Source organism: Microtus pennsylvanicus, chromosome X, assembly GCF_037038515.1.
Source record: "Microtus pennsylvanicus isolate mMicPen1 chromosome X, mMicPen1.hap1, whole genome shotgun sequence".
Classification (NCBI taxonomy): Eukaryota; Metazoa; Chordata; class Mammalia; order Rodentia; family Cricetidae; genus Microtus; species Microtus pennsylvanicus.
The window spans coordinates 41343720-41368552 of record NC_134601.1 but is presented as its reverse complement, the minus strand read 5'-3'; the positions used below and the strand labels follow the sequence as shown (position 1 = coordinate 41368552).

The 24833-nt window shown below is 37.8% G+C and overlaps 1 protein-coding gene across 20 annotated transcripts in view; it reads left to right on the top strand.

Annotated features, from left to right (window-relative positions):
* Pak3 (p21 (RAC1) activated kinase 3) overlaps nucleotides 1-24833 on the top strand; it is a 250624-nt gene that overhangs the window by 151046 nt on the left and 74745 nt on the right. For all 20 annotated transcript variants that reach the window (XM_075958630.1, XM_075958635.1, XM_075958626.1 and 17 more), the window contains one exon: nucleotides 14349-14550. In XM_075958630.1, the coding sequence (XP_075814745.1) occupies nucleotides 14376-14550 (175 nt within the window). In that variant the 5' untranslated portion in view covers nucleotides 14349-14375. The remainder of the gene's footprint in view (nucleotides 1-14348; nucleotides 14551-24833) is intronic.

The window sequence follows — 24833 nt, the reverse complement described above, 5'->3', positions numbered from 1 at the left end:
GAGAGAGCTCCCAGACAGCAGAAAAATGGTGTGGAGCCAAAGCCTTTGCAGCCAGACTGATTATCTCAGAGCTTAATTGACATATTTTGAATATTTTACTTGAGCTTAGCCAAAAGCTGTCAGTGTTATGCCTACTCAAGGAGACAATCGAACAAATATGACTACCCTATAGTTTCCTCGATCCCTGTGTGTAGTAATATGAGCAGCGGGGCTGCGTCCCCAGCACCCCGGCCACCTGGCTAGCTTATTCCCCAAAATAATTACATGGACACTGTATTCTTTTAAACACTGCTTGGCCCATTAGCTTTAGCCCTTACTGGCTAATTCTGATATCCCGATCAACCCATCTCTGTGTAGCATCGGTCTTACCGGGAAAGATTCAGCATGTCTGACCTGGCGGCTTGCTTCATCGTGTGTGTGTCTGCCCCGAGAGAGGAGGGAGCATGGCCTCTCTGAGCTCACTTCCTCTTTTTCCCAGCATTCTGTTCTGTTTACTCCTCCCACCTATGTTTTAACCTATGAGGCCAAGCAGTTTCTTTATTACTTAACTAATGACCTTCCTCCATCACCTGTGCCACTAGGGCATGTTTATCATGCCACTTCATCAGTGGCTCCAATTCATGTACATATGATACAGTGATATAAATGCTTCTTAGAAATCTGTCAATCCCTCAATAATAGTACCTTAATTTGATGTTTACGGAAAGTGACAAGGGAACATAGAAGAACCCCTTAATGCTGGTAGGGTCGATAGTTAGCACACTTCTGCTCCTGACTCAACATTAATGTCTCTTTTGTGGGCAGAGGACTTTCTCTTTCCTAAGGTTTGGTCTCAAATACCGCAGCGGAAGTACAGTTTACTTACTTTGAAACTGTAAGGATATTCATGACCAAGCAAAGAGAATGATTAGCTGAGAAAAACCAAACCATTTGAAACTTTTTGTGGCTAGTGAGGTCTAAATAAGAACATTCGGACTTGAGACAGACCTCGGTGGTAGGGTGCTTGCTTGGTATTCATGAATCCCAGGGTTGATCATCCAGTGCATTCAGAAGAACACAAAATAAAAACCAGAGCACAGGCTTCAAAGTCACATGGACAGAAGGTTGTAAAGTTGTAAACGTTGTAACTTTTAGCAGACTACCTAGGATATTATAAGCTCTCAGAAAATAGTAGTAATTGTATTTATAGTGTGTGAATTACGCAGCAGAAATGGCAAACTGTTTATTAGCAGGATAGCTTTGATTATTTTGAAGCACCATTCACAGAATACTGAATCCTTACATGCTTCTGATGCGGTACCCCCCCCCCCTTTCCACATAAAGAAGTAGCTGCGGAGGATCCAGTAATGTGCAGATCACTACCAGCAGTGTGGGCTGAGCAGGCTTCAGGCCAGAATGGATATTTACATTTTCACATGGAAAAGTATTATGGATCTATAGTTACCAAATGGGAGCTACTTGAACAGAAACTATTCCTTCGTATGGAACAAAAAAAAAAATCTAAATGTGATCTAAATGTGAGCCATGGTTCATCTGTTAGCTGAAACCTACTGTGCACCTGAGAAAATGTCCAGGACAGTGCAAGACTGCTATCACTGCGGCTTCATTATAGTATTCCTCAGAACAGGACAGAGTAGTAATAGCTGCATTGGAAATATCTACCACCAAGAAGAATGCTTCCTGAGGTATAGTATGTGGTTTCTTTCATGTTGCTCCAGTTGCAACAAACTGTACAATGATAGAATTCTCAAAATATTTCTAAGTGGACATGTGGGAGCACTAGGGCATTTGCTTCTAATATGAAAATAACAAGAGAACGCGTTAGATAAACACTGTAAAAAATGCCAGGGGATAGAAAGGAACATTTCTGACATATCTGTAACTTTGCATCATGATCAATACATTCCACTTGAAGTATTCTCATTTTCATTTCTATGGCCTCATACAACTCACATCTCTGACTTTTCTCTGTGATCCCTGGCTCCTCTTCCAGGTTTTCAACATTGGTGCTCCTCAGAGGGCTTCTTTTTTCTCTTACTCTATGCACATTCTCGGCAGTTACACATTTCCTCATATTGACGGCCTCCAAGATAAAATCTTGAGTCCATATGTATAGCTGCTCTTGGAATAATTCTCAAACTAAACCAATGTGTCACAACTATGCTTCCATTGTTATTGTTTTAATGTTATCTCTACTGAGAAGACACATAGCTAAAGATATCTTTTCTCTATCATGAATTGCAGTTGCTTCAACTTGTTCTTATACTTGTGATTTCAAGGGCAAGATGCCTACACATTTATTTGTCTTTCTTCTCCATAGACATTTCTAGATTCACTTTTACTGAGATTTCCAACGGGTCACTGTTTCTGTCCTATCGCTATGCATTTGAGATCTATTTTCTAGTGTTTTTCTAGAATTTTTGTCTTTCTCAGAAGAGCCAATATACAAATTTAGATGCATTTTCATTAAAATTCATCAAAAATAATGTTCCACTGGCCAAAAACTTTGAGAACAATTTGTTATTCTTAAGAGTACAGTTATTACTGATAGACCAGTGATTGCCATGGAGAGGAACGCCAGTGTAACCACATGTGTGAACCTCATGCCAAATTCAGTATTTTATTTCCCACTGTCTAAGCTGGTTAATTATCCTCATTTCACAAACCTAAAAACTGAAACACAGTTCTAGTTGAAATCTTCTACACAATCTCATGGCTATAAAACAAGGAGGTCTCCTATGTCCTTCTGTACTTTCTGGGGATTGATATATTGAGATTTCATTTGGATGATAAGATGTATATATATCCCACCAAGCAGGCCTAGCTAGCATCACTACTATCGCTGGTCAATTTCCAAAATACGTGCCCATCTCTCCTGGAATCTCTTGTCTCCCCCCTTCCTTTTTCTGTATTACCTGTGTTTCTTATTCCTTGATATAACATCATAATATCACATTTCAAAAGTTTTTTCAATTTTACTACCTGGAATTAAAAAAACTTCCTGTCTTCAATTAGCTACTTGTCACATTGACACCTGTGTATTAGTCCTAAAATGCAAGCAAATCGTGCTAGTCCACTACTTGAAACATCTTTCTGTAGGCAGGAAGGGACCAAACCAAACAGAAAGGAATATGAGATCTTTTTTTTTATTAAATTTTTTTTTAAAAAAATTTCCGCCTCCTCCCCGCCTCCCTTTTCCCTCCCCCTCCCTCTCCAGTCCAAAGAGCAGTCAGGGTTCCCTGCCCTGTGGGCAGTCCAAGCTCCTCCCCCCTCCATCCAGGTCTAGGAAGGTGAGCATCCAAACAGGCTAGGCTCCCACAAAGCCAGTACACGCATTCGGATCAAAACCCAGTGCCATTGTCCTTGGCTTCTCAGCAGCATTCATTGTCCACCATATTCAGAGAGTCTGGTTTTATCCCATGCTTATTCAGTCCCAGTCCAGCTGGACTTGGTGAGCTCCCAATAGATCAGCCCCACCGTCTCAGTGGGTGGGTGCCCCCTCGGGGTCTTGACTTCCTTGCTCATATTCTCCCTCCTTCTGTTCCTCATTTGGACCTTGGGAGCTCAGTCCATTGCTCCAATGTGGGTCTCTGTCTCTATCTCCAATATCAGTCTGAACACACTGAACCTGATAGAAGAGAAAGTGGGAAGTACTCTACAACATATGGGCACAGGAGACCACTTCCTACATATAACCCCAGCAGCACAGACATTAAGGGCAACATTGAATAAATGGGACCTGCTGAAACTGAGAAGATTTTATAAAGCAAAGGACACTGTCACTAAGACAAAAAGGCAACCCACAGACTGGGAGAAGATCTTCCTTAATTTCTCTCCACATTATGTTTCCCCTTCTTCCTCTGATCTCTTCTGGACATGAACACACACTCTTCTTTGTGCCTATAATATGTCTTTCCTGTGGTCTGGTTTCTTGCTCTCCCTCATTTAATTCAAATATATTTCCTCTGTAAAGTGCCTTCTTCAGCCTCCCCCGCTCTCCTACAATGCCAACCTGTTTGCATCTTTGAACTAAGCTGCCATGACTGTCCTTTTAAGTCTCTTCAAGGGGAAATGCTCTTGCTTGCTCACCTAGGCAGTTTTAGCTAACCATTCTCTCCTTCCCGAGCATCCTCAGTGGGCACAGCACAGCCATGGAAATGCTGAATGAAGGAATAAATTTGTGAATAATTAATGATTTTTAAGCATTATAGAATAATCCAGATGTAGAGCTACAATCAGTCCGTTTTCCCTTCTTAGGGATATTTTTCAGGCTTATAAAAGGATCTAATAAGTAAAAAGCTACCTCCCAATGAAAGCCACACAAGACGGCATAACTTAGATTTTAAAAGTAACACAAAAGAATAGTTTATTTTTCCAAGCATTATGTCACTAATAACACTTTCCCCAGATGCCTGCCCTGCTCATATATATGTATTCAGTACTAAATTGTTTGTGTCAGACCTTATTGGTCTCTTCCTTTGTACCTGATCTAGAACCAGAGTCCTACCTCACACTTCAAAACACTACTTTCTATGCAGTTTTGACATTTCTTCTTTCTCATGCAGCACCAGCATCCTTCAGCCCAGTGAAAACAATAACCCAAGGCAGAGAAAACAATAAGCTAATGTACTGAGAGTAGTCATTTGTTAGAATTTATCTTACAACAACATGCTGATTTCTACTTTTCAAATGCTGGTGAACTCTTACACATTGGTCATCCTCTTGGTCCTTTGGGAATATTAACCCTGCTTTCTCTTTAGTTCTTCCTTATGAAGCATCTTATGCCTACCTGCATTGTATCACATTGTGTTCCTACTATCTACCTTTCTTGCGGACAAGGACAGGTCTTGATGCATCTCTGTATTCTCCCTATACCCAATGCCATACCACAGATGGGGGAAGGTTAGTGGCATGGATGGGGATGTAAGTGTAGACTGTGTCTTTTAAAAACAATAACTAATATTTGTATGCTATTATTTTCTTGGTAGTTATCTTGTTGTCTATACATTCGGTATGTGTTTAAGAATCATATGCAGCCACTGCCACTCAGGGCCACATACTTATTTGTTTATGCTTATCACCTAGCGTGATACCTGGAACACAGTACTTATAAAGACTTGTTAAATGAATGAGCGTGTACACAGGTGGATTACATAGGGGTCCTTAATAGTAACGTCATGATACTTAGCTCCCAAGTTTTCCTGAAACGAAAGTCAACCTCAAAGTAACAAAAATAAAGCACTAACTGCTGTGTTTTCCTGTTAACGGCAATGATTTAAAATTTTTTAGCAGCCTCTTCTTCGTATGTGTGTGAACAGTGGGGAAACAGAGCCGACTACATGCTGTGGTAAGAATCTGCTCTATCAGGAACCAATCACAAGCCATATCTACTGAAAGTGCACAGTGGCCTCTGTACTCAAATAATAGAGAGACAGAGAGCAAGGAGACCAAGGGCCTTGTTTGATCTGACAGTTTGCCATTGAAGAGCCTATGTTAGCTGAAGGAAGGCTGTAGAGAGCCCATTATAATCAATTGTGAAGTTACTTTCAGATTATGCCCTTTGTTTCTAAACAATAAGTTTGTGTGGTTAATGATGCTTTCTGAAACCTCTGGCCGGTTGTGTTTGTTTATTTATTTTATTTTATTTTTAAGATAGGGTCTCATGTAGTATTGGCTAATCTTGAACTCTTGTTATCCCTATTTCTCCAGTGCTGGGATTACAGGAAGTGCACCACGTGGCCCATTTTTTTCAAAGTAAAGCACTTGTCATTGGTGGTGGTAGTGTGGGGGAGGGCAGCAAAGATGATGGATTTCTAAGCAGGACTGTGGGCAAGTAGAGGTTCATATCTAACTATTTTTGAAGTGTGATAAATGAAAAGTAAGTCTCGTCCACTCCCATTCTTCTTTCCGCGTTTTAGAGAAACAATGGTTTAAAAATATTTTCATTTTAGATTTATTTTATTCATATCTATGTTTTGTCTGCTGGATCCCCTGGAACTGGAGTTATGGATGGTTGTGAACCATTGTATGAATACTGGACACTGAACTCCAGTACTCTACAAGAACAGCAAGCATGTTTAACTACTGAACCATCTCTCCAGCTGAAAACTTTGTAAATAGATACTATTTCATATCTCCTAGTACCTCTCAAATAAGATTCTGAAAAACATGCTTAGCCTTTTTAAATTGTGGCTATTTAGACTTTGATTAAAAGGCAAAAGCTAGGGGGAAGAGTTGCTATATTTTCTGCTAGCTCAAACTCTTTAACCCCTAGATCTGATTGAAAATCACTTTTGACTAAAATATAAACTGTGCCAAGTTGATCCAAGTTCTTGGTTTAGAAACAATAGCAGATCTCAACTGTCCTCACGTAGTTCCATTCAGACATGCACTGACATCTGGCTTCTCCAGGGCCATTCTGCGTGCAGGGAAACTAGGAACATGACGAGGAGCTAAGGTAATGAGCTGTGAGTCATAGGTTGACAAGCAGCATCCAAGCGTTTCAATGCTATGCAAAAAACCCTGGGAAATTCAGCAATTGAAATTCTGAGCTTAAATTTAAGAAAATGTGTTGATGTTTCACTGTGGCGGATAATTATAATTCATGCATAGTAAGAGGGAGCAGCTAGCACGCTGGAGACCCAAGACATTGACTCACCACACCCTGCTCCCTAGGGCTATTAGTCTGCATCTAATTTGTTCCATCTGAATGTTTCCAAGGATATTAAATTTTCTATTTGAGAACCCGGAAATGTTTTATTACTGGATTCTGCTTTCCTTTTATTTTCCCCACCTATTCCTTTGAGGTATCTTTTAGTGTAATTACTTCTGTTCTCTCATCCTTGAAACTATCTCTGCTTCTGTACTTTATGCTTCTTACTTTAGCTTAGATATATTGATATTGGCAATGAAGAGTCAAAGCCTGTAATGATGCATTGGTTTGTAAATATAAATAAGCACCAGACAATCATTAGCACTTTCTTGGCAATGACTCATGCAGCATATATAATAAATAATAGAGTATGGTGCTGCATATACTTAGAGGCTTATGAAGTTATTTGAAAAAGAACTATTTGTCCCTTGTAATATATGCAGACTATGAGGTTCTGATGCTGGAGGTATACCTACTGATTTCCATTTATACAGCATGACACTGAAATATGTAACTATAATCTGCTGATTCCTTGGTCTCAGTGCCAGGTTCCTCTGGAAAACAATGGAAGTCTCTCATAAGAACGTTAGCAGGGGACAGGACTACTGTACAGCTGACCTCATTTGCGTGTGCGAATGAAAGAGAACATGAATGTTTTCTATGTGAATGTACTTGTATGTATGTCATCAGTGAGCTATCTCTTGCATAATCTCAGATTGAAACTAGACGGCTGTAAAAAGAGCTAGAGCCTCCCTTGCCTGTCCGGCTGCTTTTGCAAATCTCCTGCCTAACAAGTAGCTCAGCTCCTCCTGATCAAATGATCTTATAAATGGCTTCCCTCCATTATCCACGGTAATGGTATCTCCCTGGCGAGGCTCTCTGAAACAGCACACCCCTGTCTCTGATAGCAGAGTTCTCTTGGTGAGTGCTCCCAGAAGAGGCAAACTCCAAAACAAGGCCATCTAAGAACCGGTACAATCAGTCAACAAAACCTTTTGGAGTTCTATCAATAAATCGAATAGCCTTGGGCCTTTGGATGGGAGAAGCAAATAAAACCAGTAAGTACCAGCCTGAAGTGAGTTGCTATGGAAAGGTTACACTCGCTCTCTTGCTATTTTGAGAGGCTAAAAGTATGTATGTGAGAAGTGTGTGCTTCTTTCTGTTTACTTGGATATATATCGTGTTGCTATCATACTGTTGTAGTGCGCTGTTGAAAGAGAATTAGCAAGAGTTTAGGAGTTTAAAGTATCCTAGATTTTGTGTTTCAACTTACTTTATCACTTAACCTATACTCTGTATATTCTTCATGGGGTGCATAGAGATTGTAATGCCTTCTTCACTGTGTTGATGTGAGGCCCAAACCAGAGCAGAGCATGGAAGCTTTTTTAGAAATTACAAACATATATTTTAAAAATGAGATGTTGTTAACCCAATGCTCGCTGCCTTCTAAATGATGCCCATCTGCTTTGCCTTTAGACTAGTGCTAGTATTTGCAAGTATGCCTTTCTTGGTCCAGACTTGCTATCACTACCTATGTAGATTTCTGTAACATTATGAGGACCTACTCACAGCTGAAACTAATGCCTAGAATGAATAGTGCTTCATTTAATATGAAAGCATGTACTTATGAAAAAGGGGTTCTTACCCTCATGGAGCTTATAATTTATTAAGAGGGACTGGCATGCAGAATGGCTCCATGTAGTTTGAAACAAGATGATAGAACTCCTCTGTTGGGCCTATGGAGCTGCCTCTCATTAATGGATGGGTTCTATCTTGTTGATTTAGTCTGTGAGTGGTAGTGTGATCCCAGATTATTTTAGGGACTCAGATTTGGCTCATTTTTTTTTCTATAAGATACCCCGGTGACATAAAGTACTATTGGAATTAATGTCTGAAATATAGGTAGAAATACTCAGAATCAAGTTGCCATAGAAGTGTTTTTCATGATAAGATTTTGTAGACTTATGGAAGGCTACGTGACTTTTCTTGTCTTCTTTTTTTTCTCTTTTTTTCTTTTGATGGTGGGGAAGAAGGAGACAACTTATAAATCATCTACTATGTTTTCTCACATTGTCAGTCATGAATTTTTGAACTAGGTAAGTTCATTTGCTAATAATACATAAAAAATAGGGTAGGTTTGATGTTGGCCTAGGCTAATTACCAAGATGTGGTTTGTTCTATTCTTGAACACTTACATAACCATCTTGAAAGTGTGTGTTTAGGGTCCAGTGGAGTATAAAAAAAAGCCAGCAAATGTAATTCCTGAATCCTCCTTCCCACCACCAAAGTACAATTCAGTGTATACATCCTTCAAATAAAGGCAGCAATCTCATCTTTATATATAAAATAAGGCTCCATATTGATATAATTATATAAGGAGACATATGATGACTTTAAATTTATCCTTATTCAATGCCTTGAAATCTAAAGGCTGTCATTAAAATTTTAATCCTTGATCTACAGCACTAATTCTTTTTATACAGAACCTCCCCCACCAAAGAACTTCCAGATGACACACTCATGTTTTAATAGAATTCTGCTGCAAGTCTATTATCCCTCTGCAATCCTAAAATCCATATTCTTTCATATGTCCTTGTGTTAAATGATTATTATAACTCTGTCATCACAGCTTCTTGAACATTATTCTCTTCTATTTTCAGTATCTCTATCAATATACCAGAAACATTAGAGTTTACCCTGGATATTTTCTCTAGGCTCCATCCCAGTCTTATTGTGTATGCTTTACTTTCATATGCAAAAAATATTAAACAATGTTGGTATGATCACCAATGTCTGATAATAGGTTTATGTTGCTACTGATTTGGGGTTTTTATTTGAATATGGCTATGCATTTGCAAGGCTGGGCTTTTGGTTGAGAGGCAGACAATACATTTGTTTTGTTGAGGAAAAATATGCAAGTAAATAATTACATCAGTTTTGAAAGTACACAGACATTTATTCTCATGATATCTGCTTAAAATATTTATTTTATTTGCTCATGACTTAATAAATGGTCTTACAAGTTGTAGGACCAGAATTTCTGGCTTTTCCTCTTTCACATACTTGGTATACAGTACCTGTAATAAATGGGCACAATTGGCATCTTTGGCTTCATCCAATTCAACATATATGTCACCATATCCATTTTGGTCAAGTTTTCTAGTATCTGGTTGATTACTGTTCTTTTCCTTTGACTTTTAGATCTGCACAACTTGATGGCTTTCTTTTCTAACCTCCTGGGAGTTTAATCTGGTACTGATATCGGGCGAATGCGTGTTGGAAAAATGAGAGAATAATGAGAGCAGTTGACCATTTCTAATCCTGCACCACAGCGTCTATGTCCCTTTAAAAATGCTTTGCTGCAAGGTTCTTTGGCAAGAGGCAAGCCAGTAAGGGCTGTGTGTATTCATTTAGTCCCCCATGGATACAAGCCTTCACATTTGTGTATGAGACTGAGAGGGGAGAGGAAAAGACCTGAAAAACAAATGCAGTGTTTTCTACTGGCTTTAAAATAGGCTGTGAATGATCTTTGGTCATAGTGAAATAAAATATTTTTTACAACAAATGCATTCCAATTGCAATTACAGAGCATATGCCAACACTAACTCCGCAAGGATTGGCTCAGAAATACATATCATCCACAAAACAATTTGAACTCTTTGTAAAAAAAAATGTAGTTGCTATGTAATCAGGTTATGAACAGATGTAAACTGTGGCTGTTTGGACACTAGTGTTAGCTATTTTTCCATGATTCTAAAGGCCAGTATCTGAAAGTGAAACAAATGGCCTGTGGCTAGATCTAAAGTGCCACTCACTTGAAAGTTTCTGTTGTGCAAGTGAAAAACAACATTTAAACTTAAGACTAAGCATTTTGTTTGATTGCACTCCTAGAGAATAATAGTTCTTTTGTATAATACTTGAAATGAAGCCTACAGCCATCCCAAACAAAATAGTCTCTTTTAAGATCTTGGAAATAATGACATCATAGGCAAATTGAAGCAGTGATCCATTAATAGTGTCCTTTGTAGAAAGCTGTCTCAGAAGAGGACCCGACTTAGTAAATTGGTATTCTTTACAAGCATAACATAATAGGATTCTCTCTTTCTACGTTTATGGAAGAGTACAAGATACCTCCCACTTGGGGAAAAATACATTGACAACAAGGCTTCCTTGTGAATGCCTTCCCTTTCTCCACTCTTTCGAAAGCATGCTTTGAAGCACTTGCTTTGAAGTTGGGTTAACCATGTCAAGAAGATAACTTTTGTTTGCACTTTATAAAACTTGATGAAGAGCTGACGTAGTAGCATGATAGTTCAAACAAAACAAAATATGTAAAGTCTACACAAATGAAGAGTATCTAGCTCATGCTTTATGTTCTCAGTGTGGAAGTGGATACCCTTTCTTCAGTCTCATGTCCATCTCTGTAAAGGGTTATTTCAGCCCCTCTGATGATGCTCTAATGAGGCCAGTGAAACTAAATACACTCTAAAACCATGCCTGTTTGTTGAGAAGTAGAAAGTAGCTCGGTTCTCTGCAGAGCTCGTGGAATACCAGGAGCTTGTTGGTGTTTTAGAATTTGAGTTGTTGGATTTTAGTACAGCATAGAAGAGTTTTCTATCCCAAGTAGTCCTTAATCCTTAACCTAAAACATACTTGGCCAGATAGCATCGGGGTCATCAGGCAACCTGAAAAGAAGCAGTAGGTAAGCATGCTTCCTTGTTTACATGCTGTAATTAGGAATGTGTAAATAGGTGTGGAAACCACACCTAGTTCTCAAGAACAAAGGAGCACAGTATTTTAAATTACGTAGTTGCCCTAGAACCCTTGTTGTCCTAGACTCTTGCCTTGTTATGCAAGATCAGATCTGTTCTAAAGAGAGCACACTTGTCTTTCTGACTTCTGTCATATCAAGTCAAGTGATGTGTCATCAGAAAATATGTATCATCCGGAAAATGGGAGCTCTTTATCTCTGTGGGACACAACTTTCCAGAAATCTCCCTTGGCACTGCTATTTAAATACTCAGGACCTGTTCAGTAGCTTACACACTTAGTTTTTAAAATCAAGCTAGATGTTGCATATCTGATAATTTTGTAATAATAACTTCACACTTAGATGTTATATTGAGTCCAGAACAGTTTCATACCAAATTCTTCCCAGTGGCTAAAGGAAAACTGTGAGCTGGGCTAGTGAAATATAATACCACTGGTCAAGTCAATCATTTCTGGAGAAGAGTAAATTGAAAAGGACCAAAGGTCTAAATGCAAAAGAGAACGTAGTTCATTAGGCCTGTTTCACACGGGTGTTCCAATAGTGACTAGTACCAGTAGCAAGTGTGTATATATTTTACCTTGACATCATAGTTACTTTTTCATTGTATCTCATGTTTCAGCTTTACTTACGCAAGACACATGGAGCTCATCAGGTTATTGGTAGTGACAACAAGACATTTATTACCAGGTGCTTTCACCATAATGATTACCCAAAAGATACAGAATTAGTCTAAATTCATTCAGATAATGCAAGGCATGGCAAGGCAAAAGGAAACGGAGCTGTGCAAATGAAGATAAGGCCGATCATTGGGAACTGGCAGCCAATCAAGCAGAAAAAAGTCATTGCTTAATATCCACTCCTGTTTTGTTAATCGACCATTTCACACATTTATACAATAAATATTAGTTATTTTTCCCTCATCACTTTCTTCTTTCTCATTCTTCTCCAACTTGGGATGAAACTCTTCTAGTCTCCCTAATTTCATGTTTTCTATTGTGTGTGTACCTCACTGATTTTAACTAAAGTCTCTTTCTGGACTGTGAGCGGGTCATTATTTACTAGAGCAAGCACAACTTCTATGTGGCTTTACCACTGATGAAAATGCTAGCCCCTCCCCCAACAATTGCTATTTTTCTCAGGGAGGGAGCAAAGTTTCATGGACTGTATATATTGATTGAATTTAGAGCATAGGGAAATTATTTTCAAATTTTATTGCCATATATTACTATATAAAATACTTTTATTTTGGAATTTGATACATATACATACTGTACTTTGACCATATTTACCCCTCTCTTACTTTTCTTCATCCCTCTTTCTGGTCCTCTTCCTTGTCCTAAGTCTCTCTTCTACTTTAGTATAATTTATTTTATCTGTATTTTGCATGTGAGAGAAAACATAATATCTATCTTTTGTAGTCTGGTTAATTTCATTTATTTTGTTACTTTTCAGTTGCATTCATTTTTCTACAAACAGAATTTCATAAAATGGAAAAAACTTTAAATACTCCTCATATAATTCAGAGCTCTTTATTAAAAACAATAAAAATGTTGTAATCACTAAAACTAAAAGGAATTATGGAAAGACATTTGTTTGTTTGTTTGTTTTGTTTTAATTTTTGAGGCAGGATTTTTCTCTGTTACAGCTCTGGAATGCACAATGTAGACCAGGCTGGCCTCAAATTCAGACATTCCCTTGCCTCTGCCTCCCGAATGCCGGAATTGAAGTGTGTACCCCCTCTGCCTGGTGGCAGACCATTTCTTATTTCAGTATTTAATGAGGATATTCTTTGTTGTTTCTGCAACTATGTTCATTTACAGTAATTGTCCTTTTCATAGAGTCACGTGGTAAGTTGTATTTGGAGAATTAATATATTCTTAAATTAGTAATAAGTGATACTATATAAATTTATATATAGCTACATTTGATTTTTCTGATATTCAAACCATGAAGTCATTCTGAAGGACCTGGCTTGTGCCTGTGAGGGTCAATTCCTATAAGGGGAGGACCAGAATTAGAATAAAAAGACATGAGCATAAACATTTTCCTGAAGATGTCATACTTTTTCCACCTCATCCTCTGAGGTGGATGAAACATGAATGTGCTTGGATTTTGACATATGTGCCTAAATAAGTGAAACTCATATTAAATAATAAATCCCTAAAACCTAGACTAGATTTTACAACTAAAGTCCTTTTCGGGGACATGAAATAAGACAGATAGTAAAATTATGACATCTCACCATACTTCCATACGAGAGCTCTGCCTTTGGTCATAATGACATTCTGCCTACCTTTTAAAGCTGCTTCCTTGTGAAAAGATGGGCATCATCTGCTAAGACAGTATACCTCAACTTTCCTGAAACTGTCATGTATATAGAAAGCTTTCTCAATTTTTAAGTAATAAAAACAGTAGAAATCATTTTGCAAATCAGGTACATAGGCATAAGAAGCAGACACCAAGGCATGCTAGTGTTAAAACAGCTAATAAATCGTGGTTCTGGGCCATTGACAATCCACATCTTAGCCTGTATCAATTTAAAAGTCTAGAAAGTTTATGCCACTTGACCATAATGATCATCAGTATAAGATTTTTAGAGAAAAAATAAATTGTTCATTCAAAGATCGTGTACGAACAACAGAAAGTAGAGTTTCTCTCTGGTAAAATCAAGGAAACTTACACATTTACGTGCGTACATTGAAAGTCATTCATGACCACAGTTACCTCAACTTAGATAAATTGTCTTGTTAGCCTTTGGAGAGGCATATTTCTTCTCCCCAGAAGAGAAGCCTCTTAAAATGTACAGGAAATCTGAGTGAATGAATGAGAGCAATACTACTTCTGGGATGCTAGACTCCCCATGTGTACCCCACTTGCATTAGACTTGACCTCCCTTACCTCCTGTTTGCCACTGCTTTCCTTTAGGAGCTGTGAAATCAGCTGCACCTGAAAATGTCTGATAGCTTGGAGAACGAAGAAAAACCCCCAGCTCCCCCACTGAGGATGAACAGCAACAACCGTGATTCTTCAGCACTCAACCACAGCACCAAACCACTCCCCATGGCCCCAGAAGAGAAGAATAAGAAAGCCAGGCTTCGCTCTATCTTCCCAGGAGGAGGGGATAAAAGTAAAGTATCAGTGGCCGGGCATTCAAAAGGGGCCAGTTTATTCTTTCTTTGTAGCTTTTTTTCTTGGGTAGTCGTTTCTGAGCGTTGGTTGTTCAGGGCCTGATTAACCTTTCCATCTCCATCTTCAGAGGTTGCCTTTTGTCAGAGGACCACGTTTGATTGACTTCCTATGGGATACCAGAAAATATACATGCTGTGTTTGTCTTTCACATAAACTGGATTTATAGACTTAACTGAAGGAAAACTATAACAAGAGCACTGTATTGAGTGTAAAAACAGCAACTTGCTTTCTGAAAATTTAGGGTAGAATTTAAAACAATTCCTCCCTAATGCTAAGTTGCCCCACTTTTGATATTTGAGTGTATAGGTAGATTTGCTTCTGTATATCTTTACAATAACTGAAGATTTTGAGTTAAGTGTACAGGAATAATTACAAGTCACCACAATGTTATCTGTCTGAATCACAGGAAGGATGCAAAAGTCTTTTATTTCCTTCTACCAGTTGTCACCTATGCAGTCAGTTCCAAATGCATGAAAGTCACAATATAGTATCATTTACCCATGTGACATTCATGATACAGCTTGTTGCTTAAATAGTGTATGCTACTACTTTGTGACACTTGGTTCTCTGAAAGCTTTAGTAAGTAGCATATAAGGTTGTATTAATTGCCATAAAACTGAAACCTAACCTTGGTAGATATAACTATTGATCAGGACATGAGTAAAGTAATCATAGGATCACTGAAATTGGCCAAAAGGAGAAGAAAGGTAATGTCTTTGAAAACAAAATGTCATTATTGATCTGCGTCTTCAAGGTAAAAGTGGTAATTTGGGGTGCTATGCAGTGTTAAATGAACTTACAATTTGTATAAGAGCTGAAATGCTTGTTAGTGACAGTATTGCCTCTTGTGTGTTTATGAGATGCTTTCCCCTGTGACCTAAGGACTGAAGAGAAGTAAACAAATAATGAAATACATTCTACACAAGGGTTCTGTGACCTTATAAAGGGAAATTCTAAAAGCCTGTTTGCCAGTACTTAAGTGGATCTTGAAAACCCTTTTCTGCGAGTAAAGGGCGGTGTGAGAATTGAAGATGTGTCATTATGTAGCGAGCAATTCATTTGTAATAGTGATGCCAAAGAAAGCATCCCTGTACTACATCTGCTTCATTTGCCCAGTGCTTGAATAAGGGATGACTCCACACTAATCTTTGGTCCTTGAAAGTACATGCTTTTAATGTCTTTGAAAAGTCCTATTTGTCCTTTTGAAAAGCAGGAGTTCAGCAATATCAGAGAGGTTGACATTTCTGCTTTGTGTCAATATTTCAAATGACCTCATAGTGAAACCACTGCTATTCTCCAGAAAAGTATACCCAAATCTTCTCAGGGGAAAAACAATCTGAGCCAAATTTCTCTTGAACTGGCATCCAAACAGAAGGGCCTGGATGACTTCATCTCTTATTCAGGAATGGCTTGAACAGGGCTTTCTTAGAGAAATACAAGACTACTTGAAAGAAAACTTTTAGTTCAAAAGTCCTGTTGGTTCATAGCATCCATTTGGTACTTCACATGCGTTTGTCAATACGTACATGTTCCAGGGTAAACACATTCTTTAATACCAACCACACTTTGACTTTCAGTTTGTATATCAATGTACGGTCAAGCCATTCAGTAAGATGTGCTAATTATATGTCATTTAACAATTCAAAGTCTCACAAAAGTTCTGAAGGTACTAGTGTTCTGAAGGTACACCATTACTAATGCTGTATCCTTAATGAAAAAGGCATTAGCTAGTTCGCCAAAAGCATGGTATAGTGCAACCCGGAAGATTTGACAAGAGGTAGGGATGGAACATCTTTCAGGGCCTCCTCCTAAAGGCTGTGAAATTTTGCATCACTAAGAACCTGTGAATGATGAACCTTTTTGTAACTAAATTTGAATATGAACTTGTTTGCTTTAATATGTGATAGGATATTTTATAGGATACCCCTCAGGGAGGTTTTTGTATGCCAGAGGCGATTATCAGAAGGGACAATAAAGATAATTAAGAGGTTTTGAGACTGGAAGACAAAATTGTAAGGAAGGGGAACCATTTAGTTTTAGAACAAGAATAAGATGTTCCAAGGAAAACTGATGAACATCGGTATCTTTTCATATCAACAATTACCTGTTCAAAACTTGAATGATTTTGAAGAATCCTATATTATGAAGAATCACCAGAAACTATCCTAAGGCAAACTTTTAAGTCATCAGTTACCATTTCTAGTATTGCTAGACATCTAACAAGCTACTTTCAGAGAAAGCTTGGATGATTTAAGTCCTATAAGAGTGTTTTTTAAAGACTATAATGAGAAGTTACTGTCAAAAAGTCCTAAATCATTCAAGGTAGTGGTACTTAAACACTCTCATTGAGTAGCTGGTAAGTTTTTTTCAAAGTTTGAATGACTTCGTTGGACTCAATGGAGAAGTGGATGGGTTTCTTCCCAAAAGATATGACAGAAGTCATCTTCACAAAGAAATATAGTCATTAAATAATGCTACTTGTATCCGTGACATTGTTATAGCTTCAGGATGGGATTTCAATGACTCTGAGAACATTTGCATCCGTGATTTGAACTAGCAATTCACCACTGTGAATTGCTTTCCTGTCACTCTCATTTTTAGTGGAGTCATAGGTATGTTCTTATCACCCCTGAAAAATCTTCTCAGGGATCTAAACAAAATTATGTAGAGCTTTCCATTGTTATATTTTAAGCGGTGGAAACTCTCATTAATCCTTTTATTTAGTGTATCATTGTTATTATTATTGCATACAAAATATTTATGAGATATTTGAAAAGCTGTGACCTTATTTCTAATGTCCATGTTTTTCTCTTCTATTTCCAAAATTTCCTCAATTAAACTGAAAACTCAGGTTTTCCTAAGACCCTGCCCCTCATGGGTGAACAGAGAATATTGTTTCTCTGTCCCTGTTTCTTGGTGACTGTTTGCGTAACATTACAGTCAGTTTTGAATTAATACAAAAAGCACTGAACATGTGTTCTGGAGGCCTGGATTCATTGAGGGCTCTGGCAGTAATGACTGTGGCTTTGGTCCAGTCCTGCAGCTCCTTTGAGCCTGAAGTTTTATCATCTGTTAAATGAGGATGATAGGGTTTGCCATGCCTTTCCAAATCTTTGTGAGAACTTAAGGTAACTGTAATTACATGAGTGTTACAAGTGTAAATTAACTTCTGCTAGGTAATTTTGAGCTATTATTATATTTATGACATTTAACAACTTATACAACCAAGAAACTAGGTTGTTGAATTTATACCTTTTCAACGTAGCTTTTGCCATGACTAGCATCTGTATGTCAATTATAGAATACTTCAAAAGTAAAGAAAGTGTGTGGTTTATATGTAACAGTTATAATGAGGCTTTTTGATATGTGTGTATCTTGGTATGTATCAGTTGTGTTCCAGGCTCTATTTTATGTTCTTAACTTCATTTCCCCCTTTTTACATCCTTATCCATTTTGTATGTGGGTTTTTTTGTATATATATATATATATATATATATATATATATATATTCACGTTGCATTTTATGTATTCTTGTGTGTCAGCTGGCATCCATTTTGGAGTAAGGTGGTGAAGAAGTACATGGATGAGTAAATAAATTCATTAATAAATACATAACTATAAATAAACCAGTAAGGAGAAAGCAATGAGGCAAATAAAAGAACCAAGGTTTCTGAAAATGACTTAGTTCCCCCCAATCTAATCAGTTAAAAAGTTAAAGCAGGTGAGAGTGCACTTGGAGTTTGCCTTTCTGTGTGACATCTGTTTTTCATCTATTCGTGTGTTTTGTGTCTTGTACTGCTCTTGAGCTTAGGTGCGTTTTGGGGAGTGTGTAGTCCTGTGTGAAGGATTGTGTTCTTAGGGAACACAGTTCATATGTATTTTGTTTGTGGGGAAATCTGGAGAGATTTGTGATTTGGTGATCTGGTGAATGATATGATATGATGGTCCCTTTCCTGGGAGATGGAGGAAGAAATAGTTGGACAGAAATAAAATTGTGACATATAAAAGATGATTTCTCATTTGCTTACTGCTTACTGGGTGCAGGTCTGTGATTCAGGCATCATTAAAACATATATGAATATCAGGAAAAGTTACTTTTTCTTTGTTCTAGCCCTCTTTTGAAGCCATAACAGTATAAGCTTAAAGCATTTAAATATACAGTCTAGGACCACATAGCAAAGAATGAAAGCCAGAAGCAAACTTCTTATACTACATTAGCATTCCTAGCGATGGAACAAAGAGACTGTGTAGTGATCTATGTTGCTCTCATCAGAAGCCAGGGGTGGCATTCATTGTTATTAAGAAGTTTCAATGTGCTTTAAAATGTATATGAATATCAGGAAAATTATTTTTTAATTGTCATGCAGAAAATGATAGATACATGATATTCCTGACAGCAGAGATGTGCTAATATTTTCTTGTGTGTTGTGTGGGTTAAGTTATAATTTGGTATGTATATTTCACAGGCTCACAAATGGATTGTTTTAGAAAAGTGAGGCTTTAACTTGATATATTCATTTTTGTGAAGAAGATATTGCACAACATAGTTTTTGTTATTGTATTGAAAAATACATTGTTATGCTAATCCTTGGAATATTCTATCTTCTCTATACCCTACAGAGCAGGGAGCATTGTGCAAAAAGAAAATGCTTGGCTATCTTTAATGGTCTTGTTAATCAAATGTTTTGGTTAATACACATTACTAATACCCATAAAATATACAATAAAATATACTTAGTGTGGTAAATCTAAAGGCCCGTAGTACTCTTGCAGGAGTACGAGGTGTTTATTATTTCACCAATAATATGTAGGAGTGTCAACTAATGGAGAGGTATATGCTCTGCTATCAGAAAGTCAGGTGGCAGAGACCGATACTCCCAGAATAGTGTTTGCATTCCTCTTAGTTCTCTAAAAATAGCCATCTAGCTCCATGGGGAGTCCTCTTCACAGATCGTTGGCCTGCCCTTTGGAAAGTCTGAAGGGTACAGTTTCTTTCTTGTCCTCTGGGGTTAGTACTGTGTTCCATGAAAAGAGCCTCACATCTGTTCTTCCACTCCTAGACAGCCTGTTGAAAGGGAAAGAAGGTGGGACAAGGATGCACTTTCCCTAGCTAATAAAGCCCATGTTCCCAAGTCAAGACTAATAAAGGAAAAGCTCACAAAAATATGGTTTCCCACTAAAACCAATAGACAGTCACATTGAAGACAGGTATGAAATACAGTATTGGAAGATGTATACAATGTAGTAAAGAGAGGAAGTAATATCTGAGAGGAAAAGGATAAGAGGAAGAACAGGGGATGGGTAGGAAGTGGGGGAAGATGGAAAAGTGTTGTATCCAACATTCAAATGTAGAATGTATAGAAGGATACAAATGTTGCTAATAGTCAAGTGTTAGGAAAGTTCTTTCTTTCTTAAAGCAAATGAGGCCTTTTTTTTTTACCCATCTCAGACTTGTACCTTACATAATTGTCAACTTGGACAAGAGTGTCCCCCTAATATATTGCCTCATCTTTGCCTTATGTTTTTCAAATACTACTCATTGAAACTGGCGCATCGTTTGAAGTGAATATAACAAGTATATATTTTTTGGGAAGAGATGAAAGGCAGCTTCTTAATTATTTTCCATAAAAATCAATACTGTTGAAGATTTTGGAAGATGGAACCAGAGAAAGTTATAAATGTCTTCAAATGTCAAAGGACTGACTACATGCCTCACATGTACTGCCATTTCTTTGTCCTCCTCTGATCATCTCTGTGAAGCATCGAGCTTATGAATTAAGCTTGTAGCTACTCTTGCAGAACCAGGTACCACTTTGTGGTTTTATCTGTACATCCCGTCTTTATAGCCATTGAAGACCAGGCAAAGGGAAACTGAAGGAATGTTTTCCCCAAAAATGCATAAAGAAGATTCAAATAGGTTAATTAGATCCTCTGAATTACTTTAGCAAGTTTTCCTAGAACAGAATGGACCTTGCCCACTGTACATTTCCAGCTACATACATGTTTAAAGTCATGTTCCTCAATCCTCATATGATGGAGGATGAGGCTTTCCTAGAAATGACTTTATACAGAAAGCCATTTCAGAAGCATTACATGACTGCCACACAGTTGACGCACTGCTTAAAGCTTGACAGACCTAGCAACAAAATACTTAGTTCAATGATTACTTGCTCGAACAAATGAAAATAATTAAACATGTTTTGAAAATATGTCTTACCCAGTAGAATGTACAAAAGTGATTTCTTAAAAGGAAAGACAGGGACAAACCTAGGTGAATTAGCAATGGCGACCTTGAATATTTTTTCCTTACAAGCTTTTCTTCCTCTTGTTCCACCTTACTAGCAGGAAGCAACTAGATTTTATTTGTTTGTTTGCTTGTTTTAAAGTATCATTTTTCTATAATTACTGTGTTCTTTTCAAAACTTTCAAACTGTTTCCTATTACAATAGTAGTGTTTGATGCTCATAGAATTAAAATGTTGGATAACTATATCTAAATAGAACAGAAGGAACGTCCACTGTTTCTTCTCTTGCACTCATTCCTAAGCTAATCTATCTCTTCACTAGATGAGAACCTTGTTTTTCTACTCAGAATCAGTGTGAAGTTTGCCCAAGTTTCTAGGTTTAAGCAAGATATAGTTATGTGGAAACTTAAATTTGTATTGTTTTTGCAGCCCTTCACTGTCACTTTCTTCAAATATTTGGAACTGAAATTAAAGTGTTTTATGCCTGATTTTCCATTGCTCTTACCACGTAGTATTTCAAATATTTTCAATGGTAAAATAACACATTTCCAGGCTCCCAAATGAGAAAACTAAACAATTATGTGACGTGCCGTGTAAGGAAAGATTTACATGTCATAAATTCAGGAGGTAAGAAATTCCTGTGGGTCCTCTCCAAAGAGGATATTTGTATATAGAGCAGGTGTCTTACAAAATAGAGGCTGGGCAGAAATCAGTCCCTCTGGGACTTTTGCTTTCATAAAGATCTCCTGCTTCTTTGACACCACTTGTAGGGCTATTATTGCCCCAGAAAAAACTATTCCGAGATCCGTATACTTAATCAAGACTAAAAAGGGCTTCAGAGGCTTTCCACTTGAGAAAGATGGCACAGAGCACACTGTGCTCCGTGCCTGTGACTGAGAGGACGGAACAAAATGATGGTAAAAATAAAATAAGAAAGCCATAATTCCGTAGTTAATTCACTGCCCTGGCAGTTAATTAGACACTAAAGTATCTGAAACCTAACAAACCACTAAGGCAGCATTTTATAAATAATCCGTGAATTACAAAAGCATCTCCCACCTAGATAAAGAATGAGCCACTCACTAAGGGTTCCCTGGTAGGAATACTAATAGCACTTTAATAACAGTTTTTATATCTTTCTATCGTGGTTTTCCCGGAACGAAAAAGAAGGAATAATTTGCTATAAAATAGGCTTCTTAGTATGATGGGTCTCTGACCTAGCCACACCCACTTCTCGTGCTGAAAGTGGCATCTCCTCCTGCACAAGCTATTTGGCTTCACTAATACACAGCAGAAGGGATGAGGAGGGATTTGCCTCCAAGCCAAGGGTAGTAAGATAATGAATGTCATTTCCAAAAAAGTTAAAATACACAGGAACTCCAATTAAAGTAGCCTAATAATTTACTTTATTAGATCTCTGTTTTCTTAAAGGCCTTCATGGAACACTATGAAATAGAGACATAGGAGCAAATGGCAAGATCTGAGTTGTATTCTTACTTTGAAAACAAATATAATTTATTGCTGTGTCAGTTCAGAAATAAGAGAATTTGGAGAGTATCTGAACTGCTTGTTTTTCAAGACAGGATTTCTCTGAAGCCTTTCCTGGAACTCACCAGGCTGGCCTCGAACTCACAGAGATCTGCTTGCCTCTGCCTGGGATTGAAGGCCTGCACCGCACCGCCGAGCTATGCTTGCTTTTTATGTGTCTAGCTCAGTGATGAACATCGTAAGAGAGAAATTATCCTCAGGTAATTTTTCAATTGCAAAATTTATACATGTATGTGTGTACGTACAGTTTAAATGGAAGTTCTACACACATATGTGCACAAAGGGAGAGACGGAAGGAGGGAAGCAGAGAGAGATCCTAAGAAATGTCCAGTAGAATGCACCCTAGAAGAAAAGATGCAGTGATAGGTAGGTCCTTTCATTTCTCCATTGCAACCCGCTGCTCATTCTCAGTCTGAGTGACGTCTGGTGCTACCCAGATACCTTAACAACACAGAACTAACTAACTTCCCTTCAGAAAAACTCAGTTATCTCAGCCACTTGCTCACAGACCTTTCCCACACATGTTTTCCTATTATCTCCAGTTTCATCTTTCCGTCCTTCTTGATTTTCAAGGCTAGTCCTTATGGCTTTATTGCTGTTTTCTCATTTACATCTGTTTGCTTAATGCACTCTTACTTCTGACCTTTTGCTTCTGCTGCATCGCCTACTTCCTGTACCTGACAGATTATCTGTCTGATGCTTGTGGCTCATTTCCTGCATCCTACCTCTAGTACACTCAGACTACCCACCACATGTATGTATATTTTCCTGTTATGTATGTTTATACAGAACATTTATTCTCTATCACTCCAATTTACTTCCTAGTGTTCCCTAGTCTGGCCATACTGTTCCTTTTTTTTTTTTTATTAACATCATTCTCCCAGTTAATTTGCAAGTTTAGACTATTGCTTAAGTCCCTAATGAATCATCTAGCATAATCTGTCACTACATTGATTCCTAATTTAATGCACACTTTCTAACTGAACCATTAACTGATTGAAAGAAAATGAAAGGAAATTGAGAGTTAGTCTATATTGCCAGAGTAATGAAATGCTTACCTCAGAGAACTAGCCCATCTGTCTGTTTACTGTTCTTTGAAATGATTATTTCTGTATTTTAAAATATGCTTAATATTTTGTTTTGGTCTTTCTGCATTAAGGCAGCTTTAAGTGTTGCCTTTTAAATTATGCCACGTATACTGGAACAGGTTGCAGACTTTCCATTGCTTTTAACATGATGTGTGTGTGTGTGTGTGTGTGTGTGTGTGTGTGTGTACTTGTAGGGTAAATTTATGGAGAGAAGTTTTCTCCACGTTCTGCCTTCCTTTGGTTTACCAGCATGGTCGATTTTCAAGGATCTAGAAAGTACTCTAGAAAGTATTTCTGGAAGTAATGTTATGACAGCTAAAGAGAAAGAAAAGCATAACTCTTTGGAGTTTTAGGGGAAGATAGCAAATGGACCTCCTAAAGCAAGTGTGATCCATGTGACAGCTTTCTAAAACAAATTACAGAAATTAGACAGAATTGTTGAGGGATTTCATATGATGGAGACTGGTTGTTTCTCTGTACCTTGAATTATTCCTAACTATGTTAATATTGTCTTTGACTCTGAAGTGACATCTCACTAGAGATGTGTCTGAATGAATATAGAGTCAGTCTCTACAATGGAAACATCACTGACCCTATCAGCGAATTCAATTACAAAAATAACTCTAAAATGTAATTTTCGCTTCCTTGGCCTATTTGGTAGATAATCGTGGCTCCCTCCATAGGGTCATTTCATCTGCCGATTCATGCTTTTCATTATTTTTGATTTGTTATTAAAACATTGAGTTTTGTACTGTTCTGGGGCAAAGAAGATGTAAATTCCAATCTCTGCCTTCAAGAGACTGATTGCTCAGGAAGAGGGAAATTAGTCGATGAGTTGAATTTACTATGGTAAGTAAAAGCAGAAGCAGGTGCTGAAAAGAAATATGTTGAAGACTGTCGGGACCAGCCACCGACAGAAGACTGAAGGGAAAAGAAGTTAGGGAAGTCTTCCTGAATGAGATGGACCACCAAATTGAGATGGGTCTTTAAACAGAAAGTATGGAACGTATATGTAGAGTATAGCTAGCCATGTAAGAAGTCAGTGGCATTTCTAGTACCAAGAGCACCTTAGCAAAGGCAGTAGGCATGAAGAATTTCTTCTTGATTTTTTATGGTTATAACTACAGGAAGTTCAGACTGGCTAATATGAAGAATGGGGGAGGGAGGGTTGGGATTATAAAGCTATGGAGGAACAATGTATATCAGCAATGACTGACTTAGGGACCAGTATTATTAGAAAACGGATAGGAAATACAGATGCAGTATTTAGAAAGAAAAATTAATAAAAATGGAAAATAAATCAGGTTACAAGAAGAGGAACTTGAGAGGGTGAGGTAGGAA